Genomic DNA, 15555 nt, shown 5'->3' with positions numbered 1-15555 from the left:
CTGAGGTTCTTCTCCAGGTCATCAAGATGCCAGCATGGGAATTACGTTTAACTGAGCATTAGTAAAATGTAATACCAAACAAAAAAGTCTAACAAGGCCCATGGTAAATAATCTTTCTAATATTAATTAAGTGAACAAAATAAACAAGTAGATGACACTTAAAATGACCTTACCTTATCCATCAAGTATGTAGCAGCAGAAAATCTTTTAACCAAGAATGTATTCCACATCATCAGTGCAATACCTAGACAGCAAGTAAAAGCGGTAAGTAGAAAGCTGATCTATTTTCCCTTTCACCACACCTAATAAATTACTGTCTTCCTTAAACTTATAAAGCTATATGGGCTATTTATTTACATATCGTTTCTTACATCTTATGTAATACTTATAAAATTACCAAAAACCTTGATCTTCAACAATAATCAGAACTGAGCTGCATAAGAGGATATCCAAAAGGCTAATAATCATAAGAAAAGATCCACATCATTAGTTACCAGAGAAATACAAATTAGAATCACAACAAAATATCATTACACAAACAACACAAAGGCTAAAATTGTTTTTATTTTTTTTTAAATTTTTTAATGTTTAATTTTGAGAGACAGAAAGAGAGACGGCACGAGCAGCAAAGGGGCAGAGAGAGAGGGACACACAGAATCCAAAGCAGGCCCCAGGCTCCGAGCTGTCAGCACAGAACCCAATGCGGGGCTGAAACTCGCAAACTGTGAGATCATGGCCTGAACCGAAGTCGGACGCTCAACCGACTGAGCCACCCGGACGCCAACAAAGGCTAAAATTGTTTTTAATGACAGTGCCAAGTGTTGGGGAGCATGTGGAAAAAACTGGAATGCTCATGGATTGCTGGGGGCATCACAAATTGCAAAACTGCTTGGTCACATCAACTAGGCTAACCGCGGGTCTGCCGTATGGCCCGGAGACTCTACTGCACGGATGAACACGAAGACCCGTACAGGCGTGTTGAGAACAGCTTTGTTCAAAACAGCCAAACAGGAGAAACAGCCCCGTGTCTAAAACTGATTTTTTTCATAAGCAACCACCAAATAAAGTGTCATGTAAGGAAGTATTAAAAAAACAAAACAGAATACAAAAGACACCAAGCAAGAAATCTGGGCTCTATACTTCCATATACAATAAACCATGGCATCAAACTTTCAGAAACAGTGGTCAATTAGGCGACTTAAACATGACATTTCCCATGCGGTCACCACTACCCCCTTGTCTGCTTCTGGATGTAAGGGTGAGAAGCCAGGAAGCTGACAAACGGGTAAGTTCTTCTTAACTACTAGCCGGAAGTTAGCAGTGACTTAATTTTATCAAGAAGGAAAGAATTCTATGGAGACCTTGTTTTCCAAATGAGTCATTTCTCTTTTCTCTTTGGAAGAAGGTCAGATCTAAGAGACGAATAAATAAAATTTTCAAGTTCTCTTCACATAAAATGAGACAATTTAGAATTTCTGCAACTTGACGTCATACCACTGGGAGAAGGCGGTACCATTCTAGAAGAGACAAGGAGCTTCTCTAAAGTTCACCACGCAGACATCAAGATGACGCCTCCCTCTTACGTGGCCCAACTTCCAGTTTCCCCACTTACTTATTAGTAAAATAACTAGCCTCGTTCTGAGCTGTTCCATTAATTCTTCCAGGGAAACCCAGCTATCCATTTATTGGAAACAGCAGCCTATTTGCAATTTTTCTACAACAATGTGTGACATTTTTTCAAGGAGACATCAGCAGTCCCCACGGTGTGGCAGCCACCAGAAGAGTACTCACAGGTGCTGAAAGGAGCACCAGGGGCACCTGGGTGGCTGTTGGTTCAGCACCTCTTGATTTCAGCTCGGGTCGTGATCTCCCCGGTCGTGAGACTGAGCCATGACAGTGCAGGGCCAGCTTGGGATTCTCTCTCTCTCCCTCTCTCTCTCTCTCTCCCCCCTCCCCTCCCCTCTCTGTCCCTCCCCCCGCCCTCGCTTGCTCTCTTGTGCACTGTCTCTCTCAAAATAAATAAACTTAAAAAAAAAAAAAAGCACAAGCTGTTTTGTAGGGTATATATGATTAGGCTCCTGGCTCCCTAACTTTGTCATCGGGAACTGCAGTCCTCAGAAGCCCAGCCCTCCTTCCTCATCTACCTGTGACCTAAAAAGAGCAGTGATTTCCGTATAACATTCTCCTTACGCACTAGGAACAGCTGGGAAACCGGTGGGCGGGGACAGAGGGGATAAGTGTGGCCACCCCCTCCTCCCCTTCTGGAGAGCATTCCTCCCAGCGCAGACTTGTCACATCACAAGACACACTCAGTTACAGGTGAGATTTGAACTATCAAATGAAAGTTTAACAGAATGCGAACTTAAAAGATTCCTGCTTCTTTTGAATCAACCAGTTATGTTTTTAACACCTATTTACTTACCATTCTGAACATGTGCATTAAGAATGTGCTTCAAGTGTTCTATTGACCTAACGAAAAAACGTGCTTCCTTACATACAGGGAGAAAAAGAGAGAGAGAAAAAAAACAGAAGTATCATTTAACAGATGTTTCAATATAAATGGTAACTTTTTACATAAATTTCTGCATAAAGCTACCCAAGAATGCTGTGATAAGAACATAAAATCATTAGGTAAGAAGTAATTTTTCATAGGATAGTGTCAATGGTATCTTGAAATTCACATGATCTACATAATGATTGATTCCTAGAAACCCCCAGGTCATATATGCTGACATCTGGAATCAAAATTTTCTGTGGTCTGTATATAACAGCAGTATTTTCTCCAATACTTGAATTTCACAAGGATGTGAAAACAGTGGGTTTACTTCTTTGCAAATATCATTCATTCATTATTCACCAAATATTTACTGAGCAACTACTATATATCACGGTGTCTGAGGCGCCAGAGATACTGCAACGAACAAACAGACCCGAATCCTCGGGGAACGTAACCACTGAGGCTACGTTCCAGCGAGGGAGCCAAGTAAATATGGTGTGTAAATTATACAGTATGTCGGTGATATGTGCCAAGGAGGAAAACCAGAGCAGTGAAGGGAAACAAGACCTACTGGAGGGGATGGCTGAATTCAACCTTCTAATTGAGGTAGTTGCTTACATAGTAAACACTCAAATATAGCATGCGAAACTGATGAAATTATCCGGACCTTTGCTCAGTAACTGTATGGCCTGTATAAAGATTAAATATATCACCTTTGCCAACACATACCGGTGTTCGAGACTTCCCAAAGGTGGGGCGCCTGGGTGGCTCAGTCGGTTGAGTGTTCAACCTCTTGATTTTGGCTCAGGTCATGATCTCAGGGTCATGAGACTGAGCCCCTGCATCGGGCTCTGAGCTAAGTGCAGAGACTGCTTAAGATTCTCTCTTTCTCTCTCTCTCTCTCTGTTCCTCCCCCTCTCACGCTCTCTCTCAAAAAAAAAAAAAAAATTTCCCCAAAGTAATTTCAGTTGTTTTGATCCTAATAAAGCTGTGTGCATAAAATGGTGGAAGAAGGGTAGGGGTCGGATGGGGTAAGGAGGGCTATTTGATAAGAAAAAAAAAAGACGAGAAAAGCGGCCACTTATTTGAAATGTAAACAATTTCAATAGACAATGATAACATTAATCAAAGTGTCAGGCGCTGTGTATGCACCTTCTCTATAAATTGCCACAGCCCTCTGAGGTAGCCCTAGTCCTCATGTACTTTTAGGAGAAAAGCGAGAACAAAGGGTCCAGAAATGTTCCCAGAGGTCACACAGCTGTTAATAGTGGCAATGGGCTTGACCTCAATTCTGTGTCTACTCTGCAAGCTGCCTTTGGTTTATAATGAATAATGTATAATGAATGATGTAAAAACAGTTGTTTTTTCTTAATTTTTTTTTTGATGTGTATTTATTTTTGAGAGAGAGAGAGAGAGACAGGGTGAGCTGGGGAGCGGCAGATAGAGAGACAGACAGAATCCAAAGCAGGCTCCAGACTCCAAGCTGTCAGCACAGAGCCCAACACGGGCTCGAACTCATGAACCGTGAGATCATGAGCTGAGCCAAAGTCAGTGCTTAACTGACTAAGCCACCCAGGCGCCCCAAAACAGTTTTCTTAAGTATCACTTTCTTAGACCCGAATCTGGAATTAATTTATCCAGATTTTAGAAATTATTATGTCCTTACTGTAGCCTTAACATTCTTTTTTCATGTAAGAAAAATATTCCATGTAAGGGGAGAGCCCGAACACAATTATCACTCAGACTGCAGAGGAGTCCACAGAAGAGGGTGACTCAAGGGTCATCAAGACGGTTCGCTGTCCTAAAATCACTTTTTGGTCAAGGTTTAGTTGATCAAAGGCCATTCCTTTGCTTAAAGCACTTTCTTTTCTAAAGCTCTTCCTTAAATATGTAATTGATTATGTATCAAAGACCATTTTTTTTGGAGGAAGAATATGATTACCATTAAAGTACTGGTGTGAATGAGTTCATCAGTGAGATGTTTCTTCAAAAGTGCAACCTGATCCAAGGGCGATAAGTGTTAATTTTGCTCTGAGGAGGATCATTTCCCGGAGCGCTGACAAGGGGGACCTACGTGAAGGACTTACTGGTAAAGAGGAATATCCATCCTATGTTTGGACATCTTACTTGATCCTGGCATCAACCCTGAAGGACTGGCACCTTTATTAAAAAAAAAAGGTGAAGGGAGAAAACAACCGGTCCAGAGATTCAGTGACTGGCCCGAACCCAGACACTTGTCACAGCCATTCATCTGGGATCCAAATCCAGGACTCCTGCCCCCAGGACGGGCCCTTCTCCCGTTCTGCTTCTGGACTGTGAATGTGCCAGGAGAGAAGGTGGCTACCACGAGTGGGAGAAAAGAGTGTCCAAGCAGAGAGGAGAAAGGGCAGCAAGGCTAACCCTGGACTGAGTCAGCCTTGGACGTGACTTTCTTGATTTTTCTTCTGAGGCAAACGTAAGAGAAGTGACAAACACGGGCTTTCTAAACAAGCAGACACTAGGTGAACGTCAGGATCTTTATCCTGGCTTTCATCACAAGGACTACAATGTTAAAAAGTTTCCATTAGGTAGGTGCTGTCTCCTGTATGAAATCAAAAGGAAATAACTCTACTCATCACAACCTAACCAGGAGTGGGGCAAAACACACTGGCTTTAAAGACAAAGAAACCCAGGCTTAAATCCGGGCCCAGACCCCAACTTGACAAGGTATGCCGGGGCATGGAACAGAACTTCTCTGAGCTCTCGTTTTCTCTAGAGTGGGGATCGCGACAATGTCCGCACCACACAGGTTTTCTGTGAAGACTGTAAGAGATCATGAAAAAGGCCTAGCACCGCTCCTAGTGTGGAGGCATTCCAAAGGGGAAAGTCCAGTGTTTCCAGTAAGTTACCGAATTACACATTCTCACAGGTGCACAGCATGAGCACGACGACAGAATCAACAGGACAGAAGTAGCAGGAATCTTACCTCTGGGTCTTTATTCCATTGAACAACATACTCCCAACAACAATGCGCATAGAGCACATCTAGCTCAAGGCTACAGGGAAACTGCCTATAGGCTGAATGCAGCAAGTCTGAAAGCCAGAAGAGAGAGACGTACTTAGTATTCTTTCCCTAACAAAGTCTCAGCCACATCTCCCCCTCTCTGGATTGTGTTTTCTCCGTGTTTCTGTGTTACCTGGTATAGTTCCGAGGTTCGTCTCCACCTCTGGCACCTCATATAAACCTCTGTTAATACCTTCTTTGGGTTCATCTGGATTTTCTGCATCTCTGTCCTTATTAGCCAGTTTTAACACCTCAGGGCTGAAGTCCTGTTTAAATATCCACTTGGCTACACTGTCTGCAATGCCACCTACAGTTTGGAGACAAGAAACAAAATGAAAACTTACCGTGTTCGCCAAAGAGAGCCAACACAGTGCACGATCTGGTCTTCCTTATAAAGAGATCTAAGTGCCACATTTAGTTCTGCACCTGAGAGTGACCCCCAAAAGCCATGAGATTCACCAGTGTAATACCTACCATTCATCTTGTGAGGGCAGGTGGGATATCTGATATCTAAGGGCATCTCTATACTCTCATAAAATATTAGAGAAATGTAAATGCATTCACATATTCGTGGCTATATACCACGTGGTTTCTATGTCCACAAATTCAAAGTATACTTTAACAGACACAGATGAAGGGATGAATATATCTTTAAAACACTTTCACTTAATTGTAAGTGAAACTGATCAGCATAATACTTGCCTAGGTTCCTTAGCATATTACTTTTAATAGTCAACTAACTTGCCTATATGGAATATTTATGGGCAAAACTTAGCCATGTATAAGAAACATGATGCTATCCCCAAGTTTCGGTCATCAATACAGTTCAAAAAAATTATAAATGTAACCTGAAAAACACTCAAGACAAAAAGTCCTGTTTATTACTTAAAACAAATTATACACTCTTCTATAATTCACCAAAACCTTTCTTTCTTCCTACTTGGATTCAAATACAACCTTTCCAAAAAAACAAAAGTTTCACAGTAAAATCACAATTATCAGTGAAAATAAATGACAGCAGTAGGCTGAGTGATCTAATTTCTTATGTCTGATTTCCAAATCAACTGGTAATTTTCATTCTAGAATCAAGCCCTTGATTATATTGCTTAGGTTAATATCACAGTGATGGTCCTACACTATCAGCAGGTGACAGCATAGGGTATAATGAGTTACAGTTAAAATTTTTTTTGATTTATTTAAACTTAAAAAAATAAATAAGAAAGGTTTCCATCTGCACAGAGTATTTTTTCCCATCCCTTCACTTGCAGTCTCTGTGTCCTTTCATCTAAAGTCAGTCTCTAGGCAGCATATATAGGTCTTTTTTTTGTTTTCTCATCCATTCAGGCACCTGATGCCTTTTGATTACAGAATTTAGTACATTTATAATTAAAGTAATTACTGATAGGTATACGCCTATGGCATTTAATTGCTTTCTGGCTGTTTTCATGGTTCCTCTCTTCGTGCTTTCTTCCTCTGTGGCTTGATAACTTTCTTTGGTGATATGTTTATACCCCTTTCTCTTTCTCTTTTGTGTATTTACTATAGGTTTTTGCTCTGTAGTTACCATGAGCTTAGATATAACAACTTGTGTCTGTCGTGGGCTATTTTAAGTTGATAACAAGTTTGATCCTGTTGGAAAGTTCAACATAATGACTCTCTGGTACCACACTTTATATTTTTGATGTCACATTTCACATCTTTTTATCTTGCATATCCCTTAACTATTATAATCATAGTTGTCTTTGTTTTTTTTTTAATGTTTTTATTTTATTTTTTGAGACAGAGCATGAAGGGAGGGGTTGAGAGAGGAGACACAGAATCCAAAGCAGGCTCCAGGCTCTGAGCTGTCAGCACAGAGCCCAATGTAGGGCTCGAACCCACAGATGCAAGAGCATGACCTGAACCGAAGTCAGATGCTCAACTGAATGAGCCACCCAGGTGCCCCTTGTATTTACTTATTTTTTTTAATGTTTATTTATTTTGAGAGAGAGAGCACGTGTGTGAACAGGAGAGGGGTGGGGGGAGGGTGGTGGAGAGAGACAGAATCCCAAGCAGGCTCTGCAATGTCACTGCAGAGTCTGACATGGGGCTCGAACTCACGAATGGTGAGATCATGACCTGAGCCAAAATCGAGAGCTGGATGCTTAACTGACTGAGCCACCCAGGTGCCCCTCATAGTGGTCTTTTAACCTTCATGCTAGCTTTATAAGTGATTACTCTGCTACCTTTTATATATATATATATATATATATATATATATATATATATATACACACACATATATATATACACACACACTATATATATATATACACACACGCTATATATATACACACACACTATATATATATATATATACACACACGCTATATATATATACACACACACACTATATATATATATATATATACACACACACACTATATATATATATATATACACACACACACACACACACACACACACCTTTCCAGTGAGATTTATTCTTTCACGTGTGTTCTTGTTAAGAATTAGTGCCCTTTCTTTTCATCTTACGGAAGTCCCTTTAGTGTTTCTTATAAGGTCCGTTTAGGGCTGAAGAATTTCTTTAGCTTCTGCTTGTCTGCAAAACTCTGTCCCTCACTCCTGAATGATAACTTACTTACCAGAGTATTCTTGGTTGAAAATTTTTTTTCTTTCAGCACTTTGAATATATCATGCAACTCCATTCTGGCCTGAAAAATTTCTGCTGAAAAATCTGCTGACAGTCTTATGGGTGTTCCCTTGTACATAACAAGTTGTTTTTCTCTTGCTGCTTTTAATATTCTCTCCTTGACTTTAATTTTTCACATTTTTAATAATAATGTGTCTTAATATGGGTCCTTGGATTCCTCTTACTTGGAATTTTGTCAAATTCCTGGACCTGGATGTTCCCCAGATTAGAGAAGTTTTTAGCCATTTTTTCTTCAGGTAAGATCCCTGCCCCTTTCTCTCTTTTCTCCTTCTGGGAGCCCTACAGTATGAATGTTAGCCCCTTTGATATTGTCCCCTAAGTCCCTAAAGCTATCTTTACCTTTTTTTTTTCTTCATGTTTTCTTTTTGCTCTGAGTTCCACTGCCCTGTCTTTGAGTTCACTGGTCCTTTCTTCTGCTTCATCTAGTCTGCTGCTGAAACCTTGTAGCGGATATGGAGTTCAGTTACCATATCATTCAGCCTTGTGACTTCTACTTGCTACTTTATTTTCCATTTCCTTGAAGTTATTCCCGTATTCAGCCATTCTTCTCCCCAGTTTGGTGAGCATTTTTATGATCATAACTTTGAACCTTTTATCAGGTCAATTACTTATCTCCATTTGATTAAAGCTTTTTTTCCCTGAAGTTTTATCTTTTTCTTTCTTTTGGAATATCTCTATTTCTTCATTTTGCTGGACTCCCTGTGGTTTCTATACAGTAGATGAAACCACCTCTCCTAGTCTTAAAGGAGTGGATTTGTGTAGGAGATGAAACTTGTTCAATCCTGCCTTGGCTCCTGGCTGGCCCTCAAGCCTCTGTGCTTATCCAAGCAGCCTATTATATTTTTAACCGCTTCTAGTAGTGGAGGACATACTGAGACATGCCAGTGTCCCAAAAGGGAGAATCTTAACACCTCGATTCAGGCTGACTGAAGCCAGAACCTCAGGTATCAGCTTTTGAAAGTACGCAAATATATATAGTCTTGTAGGCCCACAAGCATAAACCCCACTGGCCACCAGAGTTAGGAGACCTGAGATGTCCCCCAGGTGGCAGCTGCAAAACTTAGGGCTCATGAGTGTATAAGCTCTTTCTGGGTTATAATGACAAACTGGGACAAGGCAGAAGGCGAGTGCCAAGACGGCATCCACAGCCTATGTTCCTTCAGAGCAGCTCCATAGGCCACTTAATATGTGCCAAACCGAAAGCCTGCCTCTCAGGTCAAAGCTTACAAGTCTTACAAAGCCCGAGAAAACAAGTTAACTAAATAAAAAACCTATAAATACACAGGTATTTATAAATCCAGAAATATATTCATTCCAGTATCAAATGCCTGAAAGAGCTGCTGGTAAAAAGAAACTACACCATGACGGTTAAAAATTCAAGAGGTTTATGGTCAAAGGAACCCAATGTCTCTAGGACAGTAGAAAGTAATAAATCACAGAAGAGGGTAAAGTTCTGTGGAAATTAGGAGGAAGAAGAGAAAATTTGCAGCTAGTGGATCATGAGCAGTTTCTTAGAGGAGGTAGCATTTGAGCTGGGCCTTGTAATTTAGAATCCGGAATGGGACAGGTGGGGAGCAGGAAGGGGGCAGGCTCAGACCCAGAGATGGGGAATCACAGGTCCTTCATTAGAACCACAATCAAGCAGCAAGAAATGGAAAAATGGGTTGGATTCAAAGCCCAAAATTCTTAGAGAAAAGACTTAAGAGTTTATATTTGTTCCAGAAGTTCTTGACTCTCTTGTCTCAGAATCTCCTTAAATGTTTAAAAAATACTGACAATCCCAGGGGTACCTGGGAGGCTCAGTCGGTTGAGCATCTGACTTCAGCTCAGGTCATGATCTCACAGTTTGTGAGTTCGAGCCCCATGTCAGGCTCTGTGCTGTCAGCTCAGAACCTGCTTCAGATCCTGTGTCCCCCCTACTCTCTCTGCGCCCTCCTTGCTCACACTCTCTCTCTCAAAAATGAACAAACATTAAAAAAAAAATTACTGACAATCCCAAAGAATTTGAGTTTAGGGGTTATATTTACTGATATTTATGGTATTATAAGTTAAAACAAAATTTTAAAATATTTTTATTAATTCATTTTTAAATACAAACAATAAGCCTATTATGTGTTAATAACATTTTATGAAAATAGCTGTATTCCCCAAAGCAACAAAAGACGTTTAGTAAGAGGAGCAACACTACGTCTTTGCCAATCTCTTCAACTGTGCAGCCCGTGTCTGGAGTCTCCCATCAGTTTCTGCTCTCCATCCACTGTGATCTGTTGTTTTGGCTGAAGTACAGGAGGGAAATCCAGCCTCCCACAGACACGAAGTCAGAAAAGGGAGGGTTTTCTGACTCTTTCTTTCCACTCTTCGAGAACCACAGCTGATTTTCTAGGTGGGGGAAGCGGGAGGAGGGTTCCTGAGCAGGGAACTGACAGGGTCAGACTTTGAGAAGAAGTACGTGGTGGGTTAGTTAGAATTCTTTTAATCTGAGTGTATTTCTCTTTCCCTATTCTTTCAGTCATTTCTATAAAAACCACCAGAAACGCCCACGACATAAACATGCAGATATACAGGTGCAACGCTCAAATACACTCCAGCTCACCTTTTCCTCCTTCCAATAACTTTTTGACAGAAAGCCTCGGTAGGGGCTCAGCCTGCAGCGATGACACTTTGGAGGTTGGCGTGTTTGCCCTGCTGTGAAGTAGTGTCTGAAGTATGAGACAGTCCTCCAGCTGTTTCAGCAGGAGCTTCCAGTACTCGGTGTCAAGAGAGAGGGCCTCCCAGGAGTCGGTGAGGGCCTCGGAATCAGCACCCAAGACTGTTTGGGAAAACTAACAGAAAACACACTGGTGATACTCTGGCAAAGAATCTGGATCGACATTAACTTGAATGAGCTTTTAACTTGAAAGCTGATGACAGACTGTCAGGATACATCACAAAGCAGCACACAGATGCTGGTTCACAAATGTTACTACTTGACTGGGATGGGACAGGAGGGACAGGAGGAGACGGCAGACTCTGGGGCAACAGTGAGTTGGACTCACTGCTTCGACATTTGCAAGAAGATCTGCAGTAACGCCCGATTCATCCAGTGTGTACTTCAACACGTTTGCAGGGCCATCCTTGACAAGGGCCCCGGTCTCTTCGGTCAGTACCGGGTACTGGTATCTCTTCAAAATGCACTCACCAACATACAAAACGTATCTCAAACTTCTTCTCTTTCCATTATTATAAACATCTTAAGCCAGTACTCTTAAATTTAGCATAGAAACTATACTCAGACCGACAGTGTTAAGTGAATGTCTACAGGCCCATTTAAGTGACTCATCCAATTAAACGCAATGTCCCCTAGAAAGAAATTATTTGATCTACCATGAGATATGAGATTTTTAAAATAAATTTGAGTGTTCAAGAGATGAGGAGAAACCACAAAGCAAAACGATCAATAGGAAACTTTTATGTGTCATTCAACACTACATCCCCTAAAACAACTTCTGTTTATAAAAGAGGGGGCAGAGGTTATAAATGCAACCGTAGAACTTGAGAGCTACAACAAAGCTCAGAAATAACGCAGCCTAACCCTGACCTCCTGCAGACGGAACCGAAGCAGGAGACACATGTTTAAGGGACTTACCACACACGAGGGGGAAGACCTCTGCCCTCCACCTGCAGGACTTTACCCCTCATGCCATGAGGTGGCGGCTCAGCTCAAATACGCATGTCATCTGAATAAACAAGTTAAGGGCAGCACCCCTCACTCCCAGCAAGACAAATAAGAACCTGCTGGGCACACATTTCAAACTCCAGATGTTCCGTAACACTGAAGACACTGCAGCCCCGACACAGGCTGGACAGGGACAGACCCAGCCTATCCAAACATGGGGGTACCCCTGCCCACTTACTTTCTTCTCAGTCAGACTGTTCGAGATCTGTGCGGCAACGGAATGGCCGACGTGTGCAGACAGCAGGGCGGCCCCGTTGTTCTCAGACTGAACACAAGCCGTCCGCATCTGCTGCCACCACGGGGACACAGACTGGGAGTCCCAGGTCTCGTCGATGGCCACTGCAGGCAAAAAGAGAAAGTTAAACAAGAGACTCGGAGCTTGTCGATTTTTTCTGGTCCAATCTTTACAGCAAATGTAATGCAGAAGCTGAATTCCCCAGTTATGCACTGGTAGATTTCTGAATGACTCAGAAAACAAATCCATAACTTCTCTTATCAGAATACTTATATCCCATTTATTTAGGCTGCCTTTAGTGGTCTTGCTTCTGAATCAACTGTAAATCTGTGGAATATTTTCATCATTGCTGAAAACTACTATTGAATTTGTGTTTTTTAAGTTTTATTTTACTTATTTTGAGAGAAAGCAAGACTACAAGCAGGGGAGGGGCAGAGAGAGAGGGAGAGAAAGAAGCCCAAGCAGGTTCTGCACTGTCAGCACAGAGCCCAATGCAGAGCTTGAACTCACGAACCCTGAGATCCTGACCTGAGCTGAAACCAAGAGTTGGATACTTAACTGACTGAGCCACCCAGGTGCCCCACTACTACTGAATGTTTTGATGTAACGGATTATTATTCTAATGAGGCCAAAAATAATTTAAAAAATGACCTCCACCAAAGACCATATGACTTACCTCAATGAATTAAGAAAACGCATTGTTCATATCACATTACTTTTGATGACACAAAATATAAATTTCATTTCCATAAAGCATGCTTTGAACTCACTGAGAGCTATTCATACATAAAAGAATCTCTAGAGAAATGTTTTGTACACTGTAGTCTCCTTTTATTTCGAGAAAGCATCCTCCTTTCCCAGTTTTGTGGTTTTCAAATGGTAATTAATCTTCATTTGCAAAAGCAGCAGCCTGCATCTCAGGGCTGGGGAACCACGGTTTCCACCGGCATCTATCTTACCTCTCATCTTGCTCAGGAGGGACAGCATCGTGTGAAGACAGCACACAGACTGTGGTTTATCCAAAATATCTTTTTCCTTGGAAAGCCAAACACTTAGCAGCAGAGCCTGAAATCAAATTTAAATAATTTTCAGTAAAATAAATAAACAAAAGGTTGCAGTTTTCAAGAGAGCACATGTGTGTATATGAGTGCTTCAGTCCTTCAGAGGGAGAAGGAAGTGGTTGCTTATTGTATCACATAACACGAGGGACAGAAAAGGTACCTTGTCTACTTAAGAGATTCCCTATCATCTGTCAGATAACTAAATTCCACCGATTCCATCTCTTCTTTGGGTTAAGCATTGCCTTCCAGGTTGAGCCTTGATTACGGAGGATATTACCAGAAAGGTCACTACCAAGTTAGCATAGATCGCCGCGGATTGGTGAGAAGCCACTCAGCCGACTGGAGGAAAGGAAGGATCTGGAGCTGTGGACCTTACCCCTCATTGGCCACGAGGCACTGTGGACTTGGCAATGGTGAACAGACATGTACAACTATCAGATTCTAGTCTTTAAATAAGGCATGAGAAACAGACTTTAAGCAAAAACACCTAAATCAACATAAGTGACTTTTAAGATGCCTATGAACCAGCATACCTACTGAAAACTCAAGTATTTGAAGGTGTATAAAATTTGTACACAGATAATTCTGAGATAATGAGAAGTTCAAAGGCACAGCACCACACCTGTCGGTACTGGTATTTGCGGAAAGCCTGGACCTTCATGTAAAAAAAAAAAAAAAAAAAAAAAAAGCCTTGAAAATAAAAGGTTGATTATCACTTTAAATATATTAGTACAAGTAATTCTCAAAAATTCAGAAGAGTAGGAAGTTGAAGAAGTGTGTGAAGGAAATTAACCTATGAGAACGACCTAAGGGCCAGGAGAGGGAAGTACCTGCCAGGCATCACCCCGTTCAATTCCAACAACCCTGTGGCAGGGATAGTCTCCCACATTGTACATATGACGAAAAGTAACTTACCGGTACCATATAGCTAATGAGTTAGGCCTAAAGTCTGAACCTAGATCTGCTGGATTCTAACACGCATGTTTTCTTTTCTCTTTAAAAAATTATACATGTGCACAGGCATGTACATGCACAAATAAACTTACATGTTACATATTTTTTACAAATAAAAAATACACACTTTTAAAAGTACTGTTGTTTTCTTTTGGTTTTACTTGTCTCCCTTTTTTAATTCTTATGTCTCTCCCTATGTCAGCCTTTCTACCTCATCCTATCCAGAAACCTTTTAATTTATTTATTTTTAACATTTATTTATTTTTGAGAGAGAGAGAGAGAGAGAGAGCGAGCAGGGGAGGGGCAGAGAGAGGGGAGACACAGAATCTGAAGAAGGCTCCAGGCTCTGAGTTGTCAGCACCGAGCCCGATGTGGGGCTCGAACTCACAAACTGTGAGATCATGACCTGAGCCAAAGTCGGACGCTCAACCAACTGAGCCACCCGGCGCCTCCAAAACTTTTTTTTTTTTACAACCAAATATGTGCTTTCATATTTGCCTGTGTATTCATAAGACAATGTGAACAATAATAAGTGCTAATGGTTATACAGAGCTTACCATGAGCCAAGCCACTAGTAGTGTTTTAAGTATAGCTACCCAGAGAGCGTTAGGCAGGGGGGATAGCAGAGAGGTGGTCACTGCTTTATAAAAACACGGTCATATTATGCCACGTTCACTCCACTTGCCACACAACATCCTATGTAGTCCACGAAGTTTTGACTGACTTTATCCACTTATCAAAGTTATTCCCTCTCTTCCAGATCTTCTCGTAACCTCATACAACAGTGCTACTTATAACCACTAGGCAGGCTAAAAAAAAAAAAAAAAAAAAAAGAGTTGCCTGTAAAGGCAACAAAGACACTCCAAAATCCAGAACTTAACCATGTCAGTGTTCGATGAACACACGTGCTATGAAGCAAATCAAAAGGAAATGGGGGAATTGGCACAATTTATCTTTTAGCTTCACTGTTAAGTTGCCATTAGATTCACTCTGAATAATTTCAGGCACAAAATATAGGCCCCAGGGGTATTTTAAGAGCACATCAGGTTTCTTTTTTTAATGTTTATTGTGGAGAGAGAGAGAGAGAGAGAGAGAGCGAGCGAGCATGAGCAGGGAACGGTGAGAGAGGGGGGAGACACAGACACTGAAGCTCCAAGATGTCAGCACAGAACCTGACTTCATGAAAGCAGAGATTATGACCCGAGCCAAAGTAAGAAGCTTAACCAACTGCACCACCCAGGCACCGCCCAGGTTTCTAAACACACTTACAGGTTTACAGTCTGTCTTTTCAAGCTTGATTCATCTCCTCATCAGCAACAAAGTTTCAAAGTGCTCAA

At 41.4% G+C, this 15555-nt stretch overlaps 1 protein-coding gene and 1 long non-coding RNA gene across 6 annotated transcripts in view; one reads left to right on the top strand and one right to left on the bottom strand.

The window, feature by feature from the left end:
* RAB3GAP2 (RAB3 GTPase activating non-catalytic protein subunit 2) overlaps positions 1-15555 on the bottom strand; it is a 102923-nt gene that overhangs the window by 13073 nt on the left and 74295 nt on the right. For all 5 annotated transcript variants that reach the window (XR_003425743.2, XM_027074994.2, XM_027074997.2 and 2 more), the window contains exons 22-28: positions 13163-13268; positions 12147-12307; positions 10847-11075; positions 5674-5847; positions 5463-5569; positions 2423-2489; positions 174-244 (exon numbers count right to left, since the gene is read on the bottom strand). Coding sequence is in view for 4 of the 5 variants with exons in the window: in XM_027074994.2 (XP_026930795.2) it covers positions 174-244; positions 2423-2489; positions 5463-5569; positions 5674-5847; positions 10847-11075; positions 12147-12307; positions 13163-13268 (915 nt within the window). In the remaining variant the exon portion in view is untranslated. The remainder of the gene's footprint in view (positions 1-173; positions 245-2422; positions 2490-5462; positions 5570-5673; positions 5848-10846; positions 11076-12146; positions 12308-13162; positions 13269-15555) is intronic.
* Positions 2310-14356, top strand: LOC128313018 (uncharacterized). Its single transcript, XR_008293123.1, has 2 exons — positions 2310-5376; positions 10763-14356. It is a non-coding gene; the product is annotated as an uncharacterized LOC128313018 (long non-coding RNA).

The sequence above is a fragment of the Acinonyx jubatus genome, chromosome E4 (assembly GCF_027475565.1).
Source record: "Acinonyx jubatus isolate Ajub_Pintada_27869175 chromosome E4, VMU_Ajub_asm_v1.0, whole genome shotgun sequence".
Lineage (NCBI taxonomy): Eukaryota > Metazoa > Chordata > Mammalia > Carnivora > Felidae > Acinonyx > Acinonyx jubatus.
Note: the sequence above shows the minus strand (reverse complement) of the source record. Positions and strands in the feature narration are given on the sequence as shown.